This window comes from Ovis canadensis, chromosome 17, assembly GCF_042477335.2.
Source record: "Ovis canadensis isolate MfBH-ARS-UI-01 breed Bighorn chromosome 17, ARS-UI_OviCan_v2, whole genome shotgun sequence".
Classification (NCBI taxonomy): Eukaryota; Metazoa; Chordata; class Mammalia; order Artiodactyla; family Bovidae; genus Ovis; species Ovis canadensis.
Genome location: NC_091261.1, coordinates 68,413,586 through 68,427,698, shown reverse-complemented (window position 1 = coordinate 68,427,698; position 14,113 = coordinate 68,413,586). Strand labels below are relative to the sequence as shown.

The window sequence follows — 14,113 nt, the reverse complement described above, 5'->3', positions numbered from 1 at the left end:
AAAGTTGGACACAACTGAGCAGGGTCCAGAGGAGGTGAGCCTGCTGCTTAGGGTGACATTGGTGGTGGTGTCATGCCTTTGACAGATGACATAGAGTAGTTTGAGGAAGACTCATGTTTCTGGTAAACTTAAAGTACAAATGGAGTTCCTTTCTTCAGTCATTAGCGCATGACCGCAAGTCTGGGACTGCAAGGCTCTGTAATTTCTTCAGAACTGTTTCTGTACACAAATGGTTCCTGTTTCATAATGAGGGGAATAGCAGTCCCAGATTTCAGAAATGTTTGCAGCTAAACCCAGGTCTTACTGGGTGTAGTTGACCTGCCTTGAACTCACCCCACTGCAGGGACAGAGCCATTTCTCATCCCTTTCCTTCAGGATCTGGTTGGAAAGCCTATGCTAGACACACTAGCTGGTCTGGGTCACACCTGGGAGGGAGCAGGGTTTGCCTGCACCAGGGTGTTGCCTGAGCTTTCCCCGATGTTGGGCCTGTGGCTGCCACCTCCATCCTGACTGTACTGCTGCCCTGCCTGTGACATCGCCACCTGCTAGGACATGGTGGAAAGGTGGGTCCCCTCGGAGAGGTGGGTCCCACAAACGGAGGAGCAGGACAGCTGGTGGCCGCACGCTAGCTGGTGAAGAGGTGGATTGTTTCAGCTGGCAGCCCGCCGAGGCTCCTGCACATCATCCGCCCTCCCTGTTCATTCCAGTGCCTGCTGCACGAAGAAGAGTCATCCACATTTGTTGACTGATTGCAGAAAGAATTACAAATTAAGGGTAATTGTTATTTACTTTGTCTAAAAAAATTAGAAACAACCCAGATGTCCACCAGTATGGAATTATATATCCATGACAAGTTCTATGCAACCTTTAAAAAAGAAAAGATCAACTTATTAATAGGTACTGATAAAGAAAGATCTCTCATGTTATTTAGTAGGAAAAACAAGTCACAGAACAATAATCCCATTGAAGAAAAGAACAATTTTCCACACAGAGAGAGAGAGAGAACGGGAGCCACAGACAAGACAGACATGGGTATAGAAAAAGTCTAGAAGCACCCAGTCAGCTAGACAGGTTCCGAATCCACAGATTCAACCAATCCCAGGTTGAAAATATTTAAAAAGATATTCTAGAAAGTTCCAAATGGCAAAATTTGAATTTGCTGAGCTCCAGCAACTATACACCCAGCATTTACATTGTCTTAGTTGTATCAGTAATATACAGATGGACTTAAAGTAGATGAGAAAATGTAAGTTACATGCAAACACTGCACCAAGTGTGGGCAGATTTGGTATCTGGGCGTCTCAGCTCCCATGGATTTCGAGGGACAGCTGTATAAACTAAACTGTTAGAGTGGCTCTCTTTGAGAGATGGATATGCGGAAGGTTACAAGCCTTTGTTACATGATTTTGTTTTAGAACTTGTTATATATTATGTTTGCAATCAGAAAAAATTTTTTTTTTGAAATTTCAGAGAAATCTAAGTAATTGACAAGAAATGAAAGTTAGGACTTTAAGACTAGGGTTTGTAGAAATACTTTAAGATCTCTAAGATGGAAAAAGGAAAGGAAAGGAAAATCGCTCAGTCGTGTCCGACTCTTTGCGACCCCATGGACTGTAGCCTGCCAGGCTCCTCCGTTCTTGGGATTTTCTAGGCAATAGTACTGGAGTGGATTGCCAAAAGCAAAGTGCTTTTTAAACAACGCTTGCTGCCCCCAGGTGCCCTCTCCATCAACCCGGAAGCCAGAGAGAAAGGAGTAGACCCCACAGTGTCTAGAGACCCCGCACTGCCTCTCCTGCAGTTTTCTTTGTAAAATAGACAACAGGTTCAGTCTTTCTGGACAATTCTTAAAGAAACATCCAACACCTACAAAAATTTGCTCTGTAGTCACTATTTAAGCTCTTTTATGATACACTCTTGGTACTTCAAAGAAAAAAATCCCCAGCAAACATCTATTGATTTGGCAGTCACATTAGCGCAGAACATTTTCTCCCAAGATTTTAGCTACGGGTCGTTTTTCCCCTCTTTCCAGCATATCCATACACCTCTGAGAGCGAGTCAGGTGGCCATGGGTTGAGACTCACCCAACTAGGGCAATAAAGAGAAAAATTAGTCTAATGCATGGCTTTAACAAGAGGGAGAGCGTGAGCATGAATAATTAATCTCACTAGTCTGTGGCAATCAGATAAAATGAAGTCCCATTTGCTCAACCTTATTAAAAGAGAGAGAGCACAGGAGGCAGAGGGAGATGGTAAAGGTCGTTGAGGGACTCGTAACGTGGGAAGAACCGCCTCTGAAATGGGTGATGTGTTTTCTAATCTCTACGGTCTTTAACTAAATGTAATGGTCAAGGTGCTCTTCTGGTAGTTCTGATTTGTTGAATTATTAAACACTTTAGAAAATCCTTGACTCCTGACTACTGACTTAGACATCTTTATGATGAATTTTTGGAGAGGGATTAGATCCCACTGTTTCATTCAGAAACGCCCTGTCCTCTGGCCAAAAAGAACTTCCAGAAAAAGTAAAGACATAGGAATGGGCTCAGTATCAGATTTTAGTTCTTCTATTTACTGTGGGCATTTCTTCCTGCTGTTGATGTTGAAGTATTTTAAAAGCAAGAGATTGAGTCCAAGTCCTGTTGAAAGCTCTACAGTGATATGTAAGTGTGGAATGTTACTTTAGAGTAGACCGGGAGATTGGTGGTGTTTTTTTTCCCCTCCCTCTAGGAACTAATTTTTATGCGGTTTTTAGGATATTCACTATTGATAACAGATTTTATTTATTTCTAGATCCATATAATCCTATTTTGGATATTTTATAGTTGATATTTTCTCAGAAACTTATTTTCAACTGTATGAAATAAAAATAAAATTTCGTGTATTCTCTGTAGTCTTTGTGGATTAAGAAGGCATTTTACATTTTGAAATTGCCCTCTCTCCTTTCAGATACTGTGAGCAATAGTTTCTTAGGAATTTCCAAAGATTCAGTTCTTATAAATGTATGTTGACAGTGAGATCTATGGTTTTCAAGGTGGGGTCAGTTTATTAACCTCTCAATTCTGAAATATGAATCTATTTACTGACAGTTGGTAAGTGTATAGATTAACAAAAAAAATAGCATATCATTTTCATGTGTGTGGTGAGAGGAGACTCTACAAAATACTACATTAAAACTTTTGAGTTCAGTGATGAATTTTAACCCCATGATCAACAGAATACAATGTGTGCTCATATGTGTGTGTATGTGTGTGTAAATGAAGAGGCTTTTGAACTGTGAATTCTGGGGCAAGGACTGTGTCTAACAGTTACTGACCCATAGTGAGCACTTAATGTTAAATGAATTACTTTTTAGTAAGAGACTTAAATAATCTTCAGAAAGATTCCTTATGAATCATCCTTCTTGGGCCCCTGTTTTGCTGGCGAGAAGGCGTGCATGCGTGCTCAGTCACTTCAGCTGTATCCGACTCTTTGCGACCCTGTGGACTAGAGCCCACAAAGCTCCTCTGTCCCTGGGATGCTCCAGGGAAGAATGCTGGAGTGGGTTGCCATGTCCTCCTCCAGAGGGTCTTCCCGACGCAGGAATCGGACCCAGGTCTCCTGCATTACGGGCAGATTCTTTACCCGCTGAGTCACCCTGGGAAGCCCGGGAGAAGAGGCAGTGTTCAGCTATAATGAATACATTGTCTGGAGACCAAGGATACTTTCTTACCTGCCTCCATGCCTTATGGAACAGAGCTTCCTATAATTAGCAAGTGGATGTGACTGAAGAGAGCAGTGTTGGGGAGTATCAGTTGAATCTCAATTAAAAGAAACATATTTTTTAATGTTTCAAATAGGACTTTGTGTCTAGTTTGTCATTTAAAGGAGTCATCTAGTGGTTAACTCTGCAAGCTTCACCTTCCTTAATGCTTCTGCTGTTTGTTCTTTTACCTGTTGTGGTGTAAATACAGAGGGAGAAAGAAAGATAACCCATGCCGGCTTCTTGTTAGCCTCCCCTATTATGTATGTAATCAGAAGCCGTGAGCCTTAGTTGGTTTCCGTGCTTCTTTTTCTGTGTTAGGAAATTGGGATACCTGATTTCCCCACTTGGCATTTTTCGTGTGTCCTTTGAGTTTGTTTGCACCTTGGCCTGGAATTCTTTGGAGTTTCTTTTCTTCTGCATTTCATTTTGTTCTGGCAGGGACGTCCTCCACTGCCATTACCTGGAAGGGGTCAGGAAATGAGGCGACAGAGCCTCTTCTCTGTGGGAGCGAGTGGTGTGACCGAGCCCTGGGTGAAGCTGGGTGGAAGGTGTTTGTTCGGGCCTGCTCCCTTAACACACACCCGTGTGTTCTTCCTCCTCCCCAGATCCTGGTATACAGCCTGGAAGCAGAACGCTGCGTCTCGAAGCTGGGCAACGCGCTGGGCGACTTCTCCTGTGTCAACCTCCGGGACAGCCCTCCCAACCTCATGGTCAGCGGCAACATGGACCGGAGGTAGGTCTCCACACAGTTGCATATCTGGCTGCCTCAGGCAGCTTTTCGGGAGATTGGGCCACACAGCCCCACTGAACTTGCTTGATTTCCTGCAGAGCTCACCCTCCTCACTTCTCACTCACAGCTCTGCCCACCTGAGTTCAGCCCTGACCCCTCAAATACTGTCTCTGTGAACTTGGAGAACAAAGTCTCGTATTAGGTAATAGTTGGATGGCGCTGCCTCTCAGCCTCGTTTCTGAAACTCCACGGGAAGGGGGTCTTTTAGACCATTTGGTGGACGCAGTTGGTGGAAAGTCCAGTGAGACCACTTGGAATATCTTTTGTCCCCCTGCTATAAAATTTGTTTGGCATTTAAAAGCTCACTTTCTAATATTAAAAACAATAACCTAGGGGATGAATCACGTTAAGCAAAACAGGGTTGCCTGCCAAATGATGTCAAGAGTGTGTTTCAGAACACTATGGTGTCCCTCTGGTGATGCGGGAGTGGGGGGAGATTTCATGTGAACAGATTCCAGTTTCTATTTAGCTGATTAGCAGTCTTCCCTTTAACGTATTGGCTGAGGGAGTCAGATTTTCCCGTTCCAGGGTTCCGTGCCAGCTCCAGCCGCTCCAGGACCCATCAGCACGAAAGGATTAGAGTGTTTGAAAAGACGGAGCCCAAATTTTAGGGTTTTTTTTCCCCCCTTTCTGTCCCCTCTCCCCTTTGGCTCTTCCTTTCCTTTCTTTCTTTTTTTGGCTGGATATCTGTCACGTCTGATCCAGTGCCCTGAAGAGAGGTAGGGTGGCCGGAGGCCAGGTTCAGCCAGCGGCCCCTCCCCGGCTGGCTCTGGGCTGCAGGTGGCGGGCCGCTCGGTGGGGGTATCAGATCGTGAGGCGGGTCCTCCTTTGTGCCAAATCCCAGACCTCTGTCACACGAGTGCAGCAGCTTGCAAAAATTATTATTTTGTCAAATAATACTTCCAACTTCTGACCTTCACTGCTACTGCCCCACTCCCATAGAGCAAAAAGATACTGTGAGTGTGCTTTACTGAAAGAAAATACTTGATCTTATTTTTTTTCCCCTCAAGGTGTCCTGAAACAGCTGATACTTCTCATACTTGAGAATTAAAATCCTTAGTATACGCACAGGCAGGTTTTCTTTTTATTTAAAAAAAAGAAAAAGGACAAACCCTAAGCTTGGTAACTGGCCCCACTTGTAGCACAGCAGACAAAACGAACCAGTTTGTAGGCTTACTCTTCCCATTTTCATTTCCGGTCTGATAGCTCCCCCGGGGGCCCAGCAGCACCCCCGGCTTCCAGGAGTGCTCTAGGGGGTCATCCAGAGGGAAGGATGTGGGACTGTGGGTTATGCTTCAGTGTTTGCCGACAGCATGAGCGTGTAGGTGATCAACCACAGTGAGGCTGCCAGGAAACCAAAATGGTGTTCCCGAGAAGAGACCTCTGCTCTCTGCACAGCGCAGCCTAGTTAGCTCTAGAAGCTCAGTTACAGCCAGATCATCCTGACCGTTGTCAGCCGCTCATTCGGCTGTCAGTGAGGAGGCCGGCACATACTGGGTTAAGCCGATGTTTTATTCCAGAGCAGAGCTGCCTGACTACATACCCACTGCCAGAGGAGAAGCGAGCGCGTAGTGTAAAAGGGCTCTCTGGTCATTAGGAAGGCCCAGTCTGACCATGTTAAATCCTTTGTATTAATATACCAACATTATGGTTTTTTTCATATGGTAAAGAATCTGCCAGCAAGGCAGGAAGCCTAGGTTTGATCCCTGGTTCAGGAAGATTCCCTAGAGAAGGGAATGGCAACCCACTCCCACTTTGTATTCTTACGTGGACAATCCCACGAACATGGGTTTGTCCATGGGGTCAAAAAGAGTCAGACTCGACTGAGTGACTAACACTTTGACTTTTCTTTTGTCTTTATGGATGAAGAGAATGGACTCAGGACTTGGAGTTGGGGCGGGGCTATCCAAAATGGCATTTCATCAGGGCCAGTTCTAGATCTGTGTGCCACTAGTCTGACCACTGCTGGTACCTCCGAGGGTCACCATTGTATATAGGATTGTTCTTTATGAATCACATTTACGGTGTTAGCAACATGACTCTGAAACACGGGGCTTAAAATATTACACATCTGTAAAAAGGAAGGGCTTCTCTTGTGGCTCTGCTGGTCAGGAACCCGCCTGTAGTGCGGGAGACCTGGTTCGATCTGGGTTGGGAAGATCCCCTGGAGAAGGGAAAGGCTACCCACCCCAGTATTCTGGCCTGAGAATTCCGTGGACTGTATAGTCCATGGGGTCGCAAAGAGTCGAATATGACTGAGCGACTTTCACTTTCAAAAAGGAAAGAATATGGACTCTGTACTTTTAAGTGTATAGAGGCATGTCTTTTGGGATTTTCCCAAAGGCTTAGTATTTAATAACTGTGAGTAGGGTCTTATTAGAGATACCCACCCAGGTTGTACAGCTTATGTTTTATTTCAGAAGTGGGAGGAAGGGGCAAATACTGTGGAGAGAGCCGTGTGGCTTTCACTTAGTGACACATGCAGTTTAAATCCTTGGGACCTTTTTTATTTTAAAACCTGAATTTCTCTTGCTTTCTCTTGGTACTTTATAAATAACGTGAGACTGGAATAGACTCTAAAGGTACATAAAACTGTCCAAGGTTAAAACAAAAACAAAGTGTCACTAAAGTAAGGAAATCAGCTTAAGTAACTTTGTAAACATGGGTGGAATTATATAAGGAGTTGTGTTTTGGGGTGGGGGGAGGCAGCATGGTATAGGCTGAAATTAAAAATGAAAAAATAGTTCACCTAGCGTGTCACTAGAGGTTAATTAGAGTCTGATAAAAGATTATAAAATGATCAAGATGTGGTAACTGAGTTACTGTTGGGTTGTACCTTGCCCTTGTTGGGAGGGAGGGGTGATACGGAGGGCTTTTATAGGTGGGGCTGTGCACAAGAGTTTTAATACCCTGGATCAGTGATGCTTTTTTAAATGTGTATTTTGTGTTCTGCTGCTAAGCCAAGAAGAAAGAGTGGTTAAGCAGTATTAGAGGAGGAGGGATGGGTTGTGCATCCAGTGTTAGGAACAGAAGCTTCTGTCTTACCACGGTGTCTGTCTTGTGCTCAGAGAGGGCTTAACTCTGTATGTGAAGTGAGTGAAAGTTGCTCAGTCATGTCCCTCTTTTCGACCCCATGGACTATACATACAGCCTGTGGAATTCTCCAGGCCAGAATACTGGAGTGGGTAGCCTTTCCCTTCTTCAGAGGATCTTCCCAACCCAGGGATCGAACCCAAGTCTCCCTCATTGCAGGTGGATTCTTTTTCCAGCTGAGTCACAAGGGAAGCCCAAGAATACTGGAGTGGGTAGACTATCCCTTCTCCAGCAGATCTTTCTGACCCAGGAATTGAACCGGGTTTTCCTACATTGCAGGCAGATTCTTTACCAGCTGAGCTATCAGGGAAGCCCTTAACTCTGTATATTTTGCATTCATTCTAAGATGCACTGATTTTTGTTTTTTTACATTTTCACATCTATAAAATCAAGATGTGTCTTTTATAACATCTTACAAATAATTGGCACCATGTTAAAATATTACATAAAGTAATGGTGCTTCTTATGTTGGATGGTGTTTTCAATTAAATAAAAGTTTGTATTTGTTCAGTGAAGGCAAAAATAAGTCCATAACTTAGAAATTAGAACAGTTGTGAGAAACTTGATTGGGTTACTAAGATAAAGTCTGCAAGAAATAGACCACTGTGGGTTTGAGTTGTTCTTTTTTTTTTTTTTAAGTTTTACCTTTGCCTGGGGTTCACTGAACATTCAGAATCTGTAAATTTATGTCTTCTATCAAATTTGGGAAGTTTTTTGCCATTGTTTCTTCAGATATTTTTTTCCACACTGATCCGTTTCCCTTCTCCCCTGGGACTTTAGTGATGTGAAGGACAGACCTTTTATCTCACAGATACCTGAAACTCTATTCGTTTTCTTTCCTAAGCCTTATATTCTTCAGGTTGCAAATATCTATCGATTTAACTTTGGATCCGCTAACTTTTTCCTCTGCCATCTCCGTTGTACTGTTGAGCCCACCTAGTGAATTTTCTAATGCTGGATTTTACACGCTTCGGTTCAGAATTTCCACTGTTCCTGTTCCTCTGCTCCTAATCTCATCGTTTCCTATCCCTGTGCCTTTTCCTCCTGCAATATAGTTGCAATAGCTGCTTTACAGTCAGTGATTATTCCTAAAGCCTGAGTTATTTTAGGGTTGACATTTTTTTTTGCATGGAGAATGGGTTACATTGTCCTGGGGCTTTCAGGGTGGGAGGAGTATCAAGTAATGTGGGATGCGTCCTGGACATTTTGTGTCCGCTTTGTGTCCTGTTGCATAATCCTCTGGAAGATGCTGAGTTCTGTGTTTGTTTCAGACAGGCACTCCCCCTGGTTAGGCTAAGACTGCAGCTTGTGTCTTGCCTTCAGTGGGTGTCAGTTCAGTTTCCTCTGACTCGTCCTGCACATGCCGCCCGGAGCTTAGTCTGAGACCGTCAGTCTTGCTGGAGCCTTTGCTGCACAGCTTAGCGTCTGTGTGAGCAGGAGTCACGCCCAGTATCATGGGGCTCCCCGTCTCCAGCTCCTCCCACTCTTCATCCCTACACTTCCTAGCTTTCAGGGCCACTTTCCCACGGCCTCTGACCAGGAGATGGGGTTTCTCTCAGAGTCTCACCTGTGAGTGCAGCTCTGTGAGTACAGACTGCCCATGGGCAAAACCAGAGAGAGGAGAGGGGATCCCCAAAGACCCATACTCACATTCTTTGGACATAGGGGCTTCTGTCGGCGGTTCTCCAGAAAGAGGGTGACGAATCTGTTAGCGTTTCAGCTCCCGCACCATCACACAGGGTTCTCCTGGAGCTCATGCTCGGGGTAGGCTCTTCCTCCACCGGCCGTGTCTTCCACAACTCGCTGTACTGAGTCAGCTCTCCAGGGTCCTGAGGTCCTTGCCTTTTTGTCCAGAGGTTTTGGTTGTAGCAGCAGAAGACAGGCAGCTGTGGGCTTACTTGAAGTCAGAATCAGAACTCCTGTTCTCTTTAAATTATTAAAATAAGCTCAATAGTTGGCAGCAGAGAGCTATATTAAATGGGGTCCCTTCCCATTGTGTTGCTCTCAGTCTCCTATCTGGGAGCTGCTTCTTCCTCTCTGAGTGAAACCTGGGATCCAGACTAGGGAATGCTCCGCTGGGGACAGCCAGAATAAGAGCTGGTGATAAGATGGGACTTCCGTGGCGGTCCAGTGGTTAGGACTCGGCGCTGCCACTGCTGGGGCCTGCGTTCACTCCCTGGACAGGGGAACTAAGACCCCACCCCGTAAGCCACGTGGCGGGGCCAAAAACAACAGAAAAAGAGTTGGTGGTAAGGGTGTGTGTCCGGTTGTTAGTGGGCGGCCAAGGCAACGCTCACTGAACCAACAAATCCCACTTCTTTCTCCTCCTGTAATCTTCATTTTTTAAAATTTTAGCTTATTGAGAGAGAATTCACATATCTACAGTTCACCAATTTGAATTCTACAATCCCATGTAAAGTTCACAAGGTTGGTGTGATCTTGGAATGTTTTCATCACCCCAGACAGAAAGCTTGTGCCCATCAGCAGACACTCCCCACGTCCCCCCACCCCATCTAGCTCTCGGCAGCTGCTCATCACTTCCTGCCTCTATGGATCTGCTTTGGAGATTTCATATGAATGGAATCATAGAACATACGATCTTTTGGTGGCTGGCTTCTTCCTTCCATTCAGCCTAATGTCTCCAAGATAAGCCTGTGTTGTAGCTCGAATCACCACTTAATTCCTTCTTATGGCCAAGTCGTTTTCCATTGTGTGAGTAAGCCACAGTCGCTCATTATTCATTCATCAGTTAGCATTTGGGTTGTTCCCACTTTTTGGTTCTTATGAATAGTGCTGCTATTACCATTCAGCTACAGATTTTTGTATGGATGTTATGTTTTCAGCTCTCTTGTGTATACATACCTAGGAGTGGAATTGCTGGCTTACATAAGCCTGTGTTTAACTGTCTGAGGAACTGCCAGACGCTTTCCCAAAATGACTGTGCCGTCTCCCATTCCACCAGCAGTGTATGGGGGTTCCAGTCTCTCCACACCCTCACCTGCACTTACTGTCATCTCTGATGATAGCTGCCCTAAAGATGTGACGTTGAACATCCTTTCATGTGCTTTTTGGCCTTTTTGGATAAATGTCTGTTCAGATCCTTAGTCCATTCTTTAATTAGGTTGTCTTTTTATTTATTGAGTTGTACGAGTTCTCTGTCTAGTCTGGATACCAGCCTCTTATCAGATACGACTGGTAAATATGTTTCCCCATTCTGTGGGTTGTCTTCACGCTCTTGATAGTATTCTTTGAAGCATGGAAGTTTTAAATTTTGATTGAGTTTGACTTTTCCAGTGTTTCTTTACCGCTTGTGCTGTTGGTATCATTGAAGAAGCCATTTCCTAGCCCAAAGTCACAGGCATATTCCTATGTTTACTTTAAAGAATTTCTGTGGTTTTGCCCTCCACTGAGGTCTGTGACGCGTCTGGAGTTAAATTTTGTATAGTGTGAGGTGGGAGTCCTGCCTCATTCTTCTTTGCCTGTGGATATCTACTGCCCTAGGAGAGCCATGGTCTGTTGAGAAAAGGCTGTTCTTTCCCCATCGGATTGTCTGGCCGCAATTGACCATAAAATGGAGAGGTTATGCTAGGTATACTCATCTGCTTAAAATTTTAAAGGATATTACAGTCAGCTAAATGTTTCCATATTCCCAACGTGCCTTGTTAACTTGGTGTTATACATATCTCATTTTCGTCCACAGGTGGTGTCATGGGCTGTCTTATAAGGCTTATAGAGTGTTCAGTCTCACAGAGCTCTTGAAGACCATCCAGTGGTGGCCCAGCTAAGGAGATAGGCCCAGAAAGGTCAAGTGATCACTTTCACAGGGCTTATTACTTTTGTGGGAAAAATACGAAGAACTCTAGAGAGACAGCTTTATAATACAGAGTGCTCTGACCATGGCCTGGTTGGATTCAGCTTGTCAGTTCTGCCTGAAAATCCATGTTTTTCTAGTTGCTGTTAAAAATAAATCATTCACCAAAGGCCATCGTTGGTGCTGTGTAGATATAGATAAGTAGATAGCTACAGCTACTGATTTGGCCATATGTTATATTTTTAAATCCTCTTTAATAGCCTAGCTTTGATGAGACAAAACTTCTTTCAAAAAAAAAAATACTTGTTTTCTTGATTAATTTGGTCATTTAAAAAAAGAAGGACTATGTTTTCATGCCATCTTGCTTGTTGCATTTATTTTCTGGATAGAAGTATAGCTGAAGATCAAGTCTTTCTTCATGAAACTGCCAAGCCAGAGTCTGAACAGCCTTCATCTTTGTCATCAAATACAGTTTTTGCCTTTTTTTTGGGGGGGGGGGGGCTTATTATTATAAGGGACTATTTAGTCCAAACCAGTGGGAAGCAAGCTCTGAGTTGTGACCGCTAATTAAAGAGTCTTGGAGCTTGCTTCTCGCCCTGACAAATGCAGAGTTGTGATGGCTCTGGTGCTGCTGCCGGCTGTTAGGGAGAGCGAGTGGGGCGTAAATGTTACACTTGCTCCATCTGCAAGTGTTATAATAAGTTATTCAGAGCTCTTAGCACAGGACCAGCCAGAGCGTGCCTCCCTCTCGCTTCCAGCACGTTTTCCTGCCCATCAGATGGATGCTCCTCTGTTGGGAGTCTTTGGAAGGTTCTGGTGTCTTTTGTTTTAATTGGCGGGCTTGAGCTGACTCCTATGGTGTGATTTTCATTAGAGAGGGGCTTGGAGAGAAGGGGAGTGTTGGAACAGTCCTCCAAACCCAACCATGAATATTAAACATAATACAATTACAGCTTTCAGACCAATTTTTTTTTCCTTTTCATCGGGGCAAAGTTGATGAAACGCACACTGGCTGGGGATTCACCGTGTCCACCATGGGCTTCTTTTTGTCCCTGGCATCAGTTGTCTTGGCATGTCTGTGCCCATTCGCTGTGCTACCTGTTTCTCCGAGTCAGGTATTTGATTTGTGCGCCGAGGGCACACGCTCTGCCAAGGAGCGCTGCCCTTCAGGCTGGGGCCACGAAAGGTTCGTGGGGACTTCCCGCCCTGGTTGCTGTCTCTGTCTACCAGAGACCAGAGCCTTGCTTCTCTAAGGAGATGTCTTCTAAGTGCTTTCCTTTCTCCCTACTGGGAGAAGTTCGAGTCTGTTTTTGGCCCATCTTTGTTTTCCTTAGTGATACAATACAGTAATGCCGTATCTTTCAGAGTATTTGTGTTTTGTTTGGAGCCATCCATGCTGGTATCTAAATACAATAGGAAAACAGATGGCAAACTTTGAACTTCTGGACCAAATTTGGGTTTGCCTTTGTCTCCTTACCAGCCAAACTGTAAATGATGAGAGTATAAATATTCAACAGAGGAGCTCTTTATGAAAATCACCAGAGCAAAATAGACCCTCATTACCCAAATATGCACTGGAAAGTACTCGAGCTAAAAATTTCTCCCTCCCCCTCATGCTTTTCTGGTTCCCATTAGCAGGCCGCGCAGCTGCAGCCTGCAGGCAGAGTTCCCTTCACAGCAGCTCTACCTTTTCTCTCTCCCCTTACCCACAAATGCCCGAAGATGAGCGTCTCCAAACGCTGACCCAGGGAGCGCTTTGTCCTCACCCTCGCTCTGCCTCTCTCTGGTCACCGACCCCCTCCCGGGAAGCAGGGCTGGGAGGGGAGGAGGTTGACGGAGCTCTCGGTCGGAGCTCTCGGTCGTCTAGCCCACAGCCTAGAGGCAGCCCTGGACCTCGCCTCTGTGTCCTAAGACACTAGATTTCTGAAACCCTGTGTGATTTGAAACAAAACACCTGCGTGGAAGTGTATACAAGGTATGTTGTGCAGAATTTAAAGAACCACCGAATGCCTGGGTATTCCCCCAGCACACACACACGCGCGTAAGAAACAGAGCATGACCAGCACTTGAAGGCCCAGCCCCGGGAGCCCCTCCCAGCCACGAATGAGCCCGCTTCTTAAACAGTTCGGCTGTGTCTAGAATGAGAAGTAACAGCTGCCTTCATTCCTCTCATTCTTCCTTGACATTCTTAACTGGTAACTACAGTCACCAGTTTATTATGTATGTCCTTCCGGAATTTTACCTTTAAAAGTCTTTAACTTAAGAGAAGTCATCTATACCTTTAAAATTCAAAAGCACAAAAAGTCTATACGGGGAGAAGCTGTCTCCTGGGAGCGTCTCTCTGCTCAGAGGAGGCTGGGTAGCTGCATTCTCCAGAGGGGGGCCTTCACAGTCGGGTGCAGCCGCCGCCACCCCCTGACCTGGCAGGCACACGGCTGGGCCCCGGTGCCTGGGGTGTGGCGATGTGTGGGTGATGGCGGCCCTCCGTCTGCGTCCTTCTCGTCCCCTCCTGCCTGTGCAGGCCTCCATCACCCCTGTACGGACGCAGTCACGGCCTCGGCTGATGGAGGTAGGTAACCTGTGCAAACCACTGAGTCTCTCAGATTCATGATGACGCAAAAATGATGCTCTAATTATCATAACATCTTTTTGTCTCAGGTTGCTTTTAAGACCTCTCTCTT

General features: G+C 45.2%; 1 protein-coding gene across 5 annotated transcripts in view; it reads left to right on the top strand.

The window, feature by feature from the left end:
* Positions 1 to 14,113, top strand: part of FBXW8 (F-box and WD repeat domain containing 8) — a 118,750-nt gene that overhangs the window by 97,117 nt on the left and 7,520 nt on the right. For all 5 annotated transcript variants that reach the window (XR_011249905.1, XR_011249904.1, XR_011249906.1 and 2 more), the window contains one exon: positions 4,344 to 4,471. Coding sequence is in view for 2 of the 5 variants with exons in the window: in XM_069557578.1 (XP_069413679.1) it covers positions 4,344 to 4,471 (128 nt within the window). In the remaining 3 variants the exon portion in view is untranslated. The remainder of the gene's footprint in view (positions 1 to 4,343; positions 4,472 to 14,113) is intronic.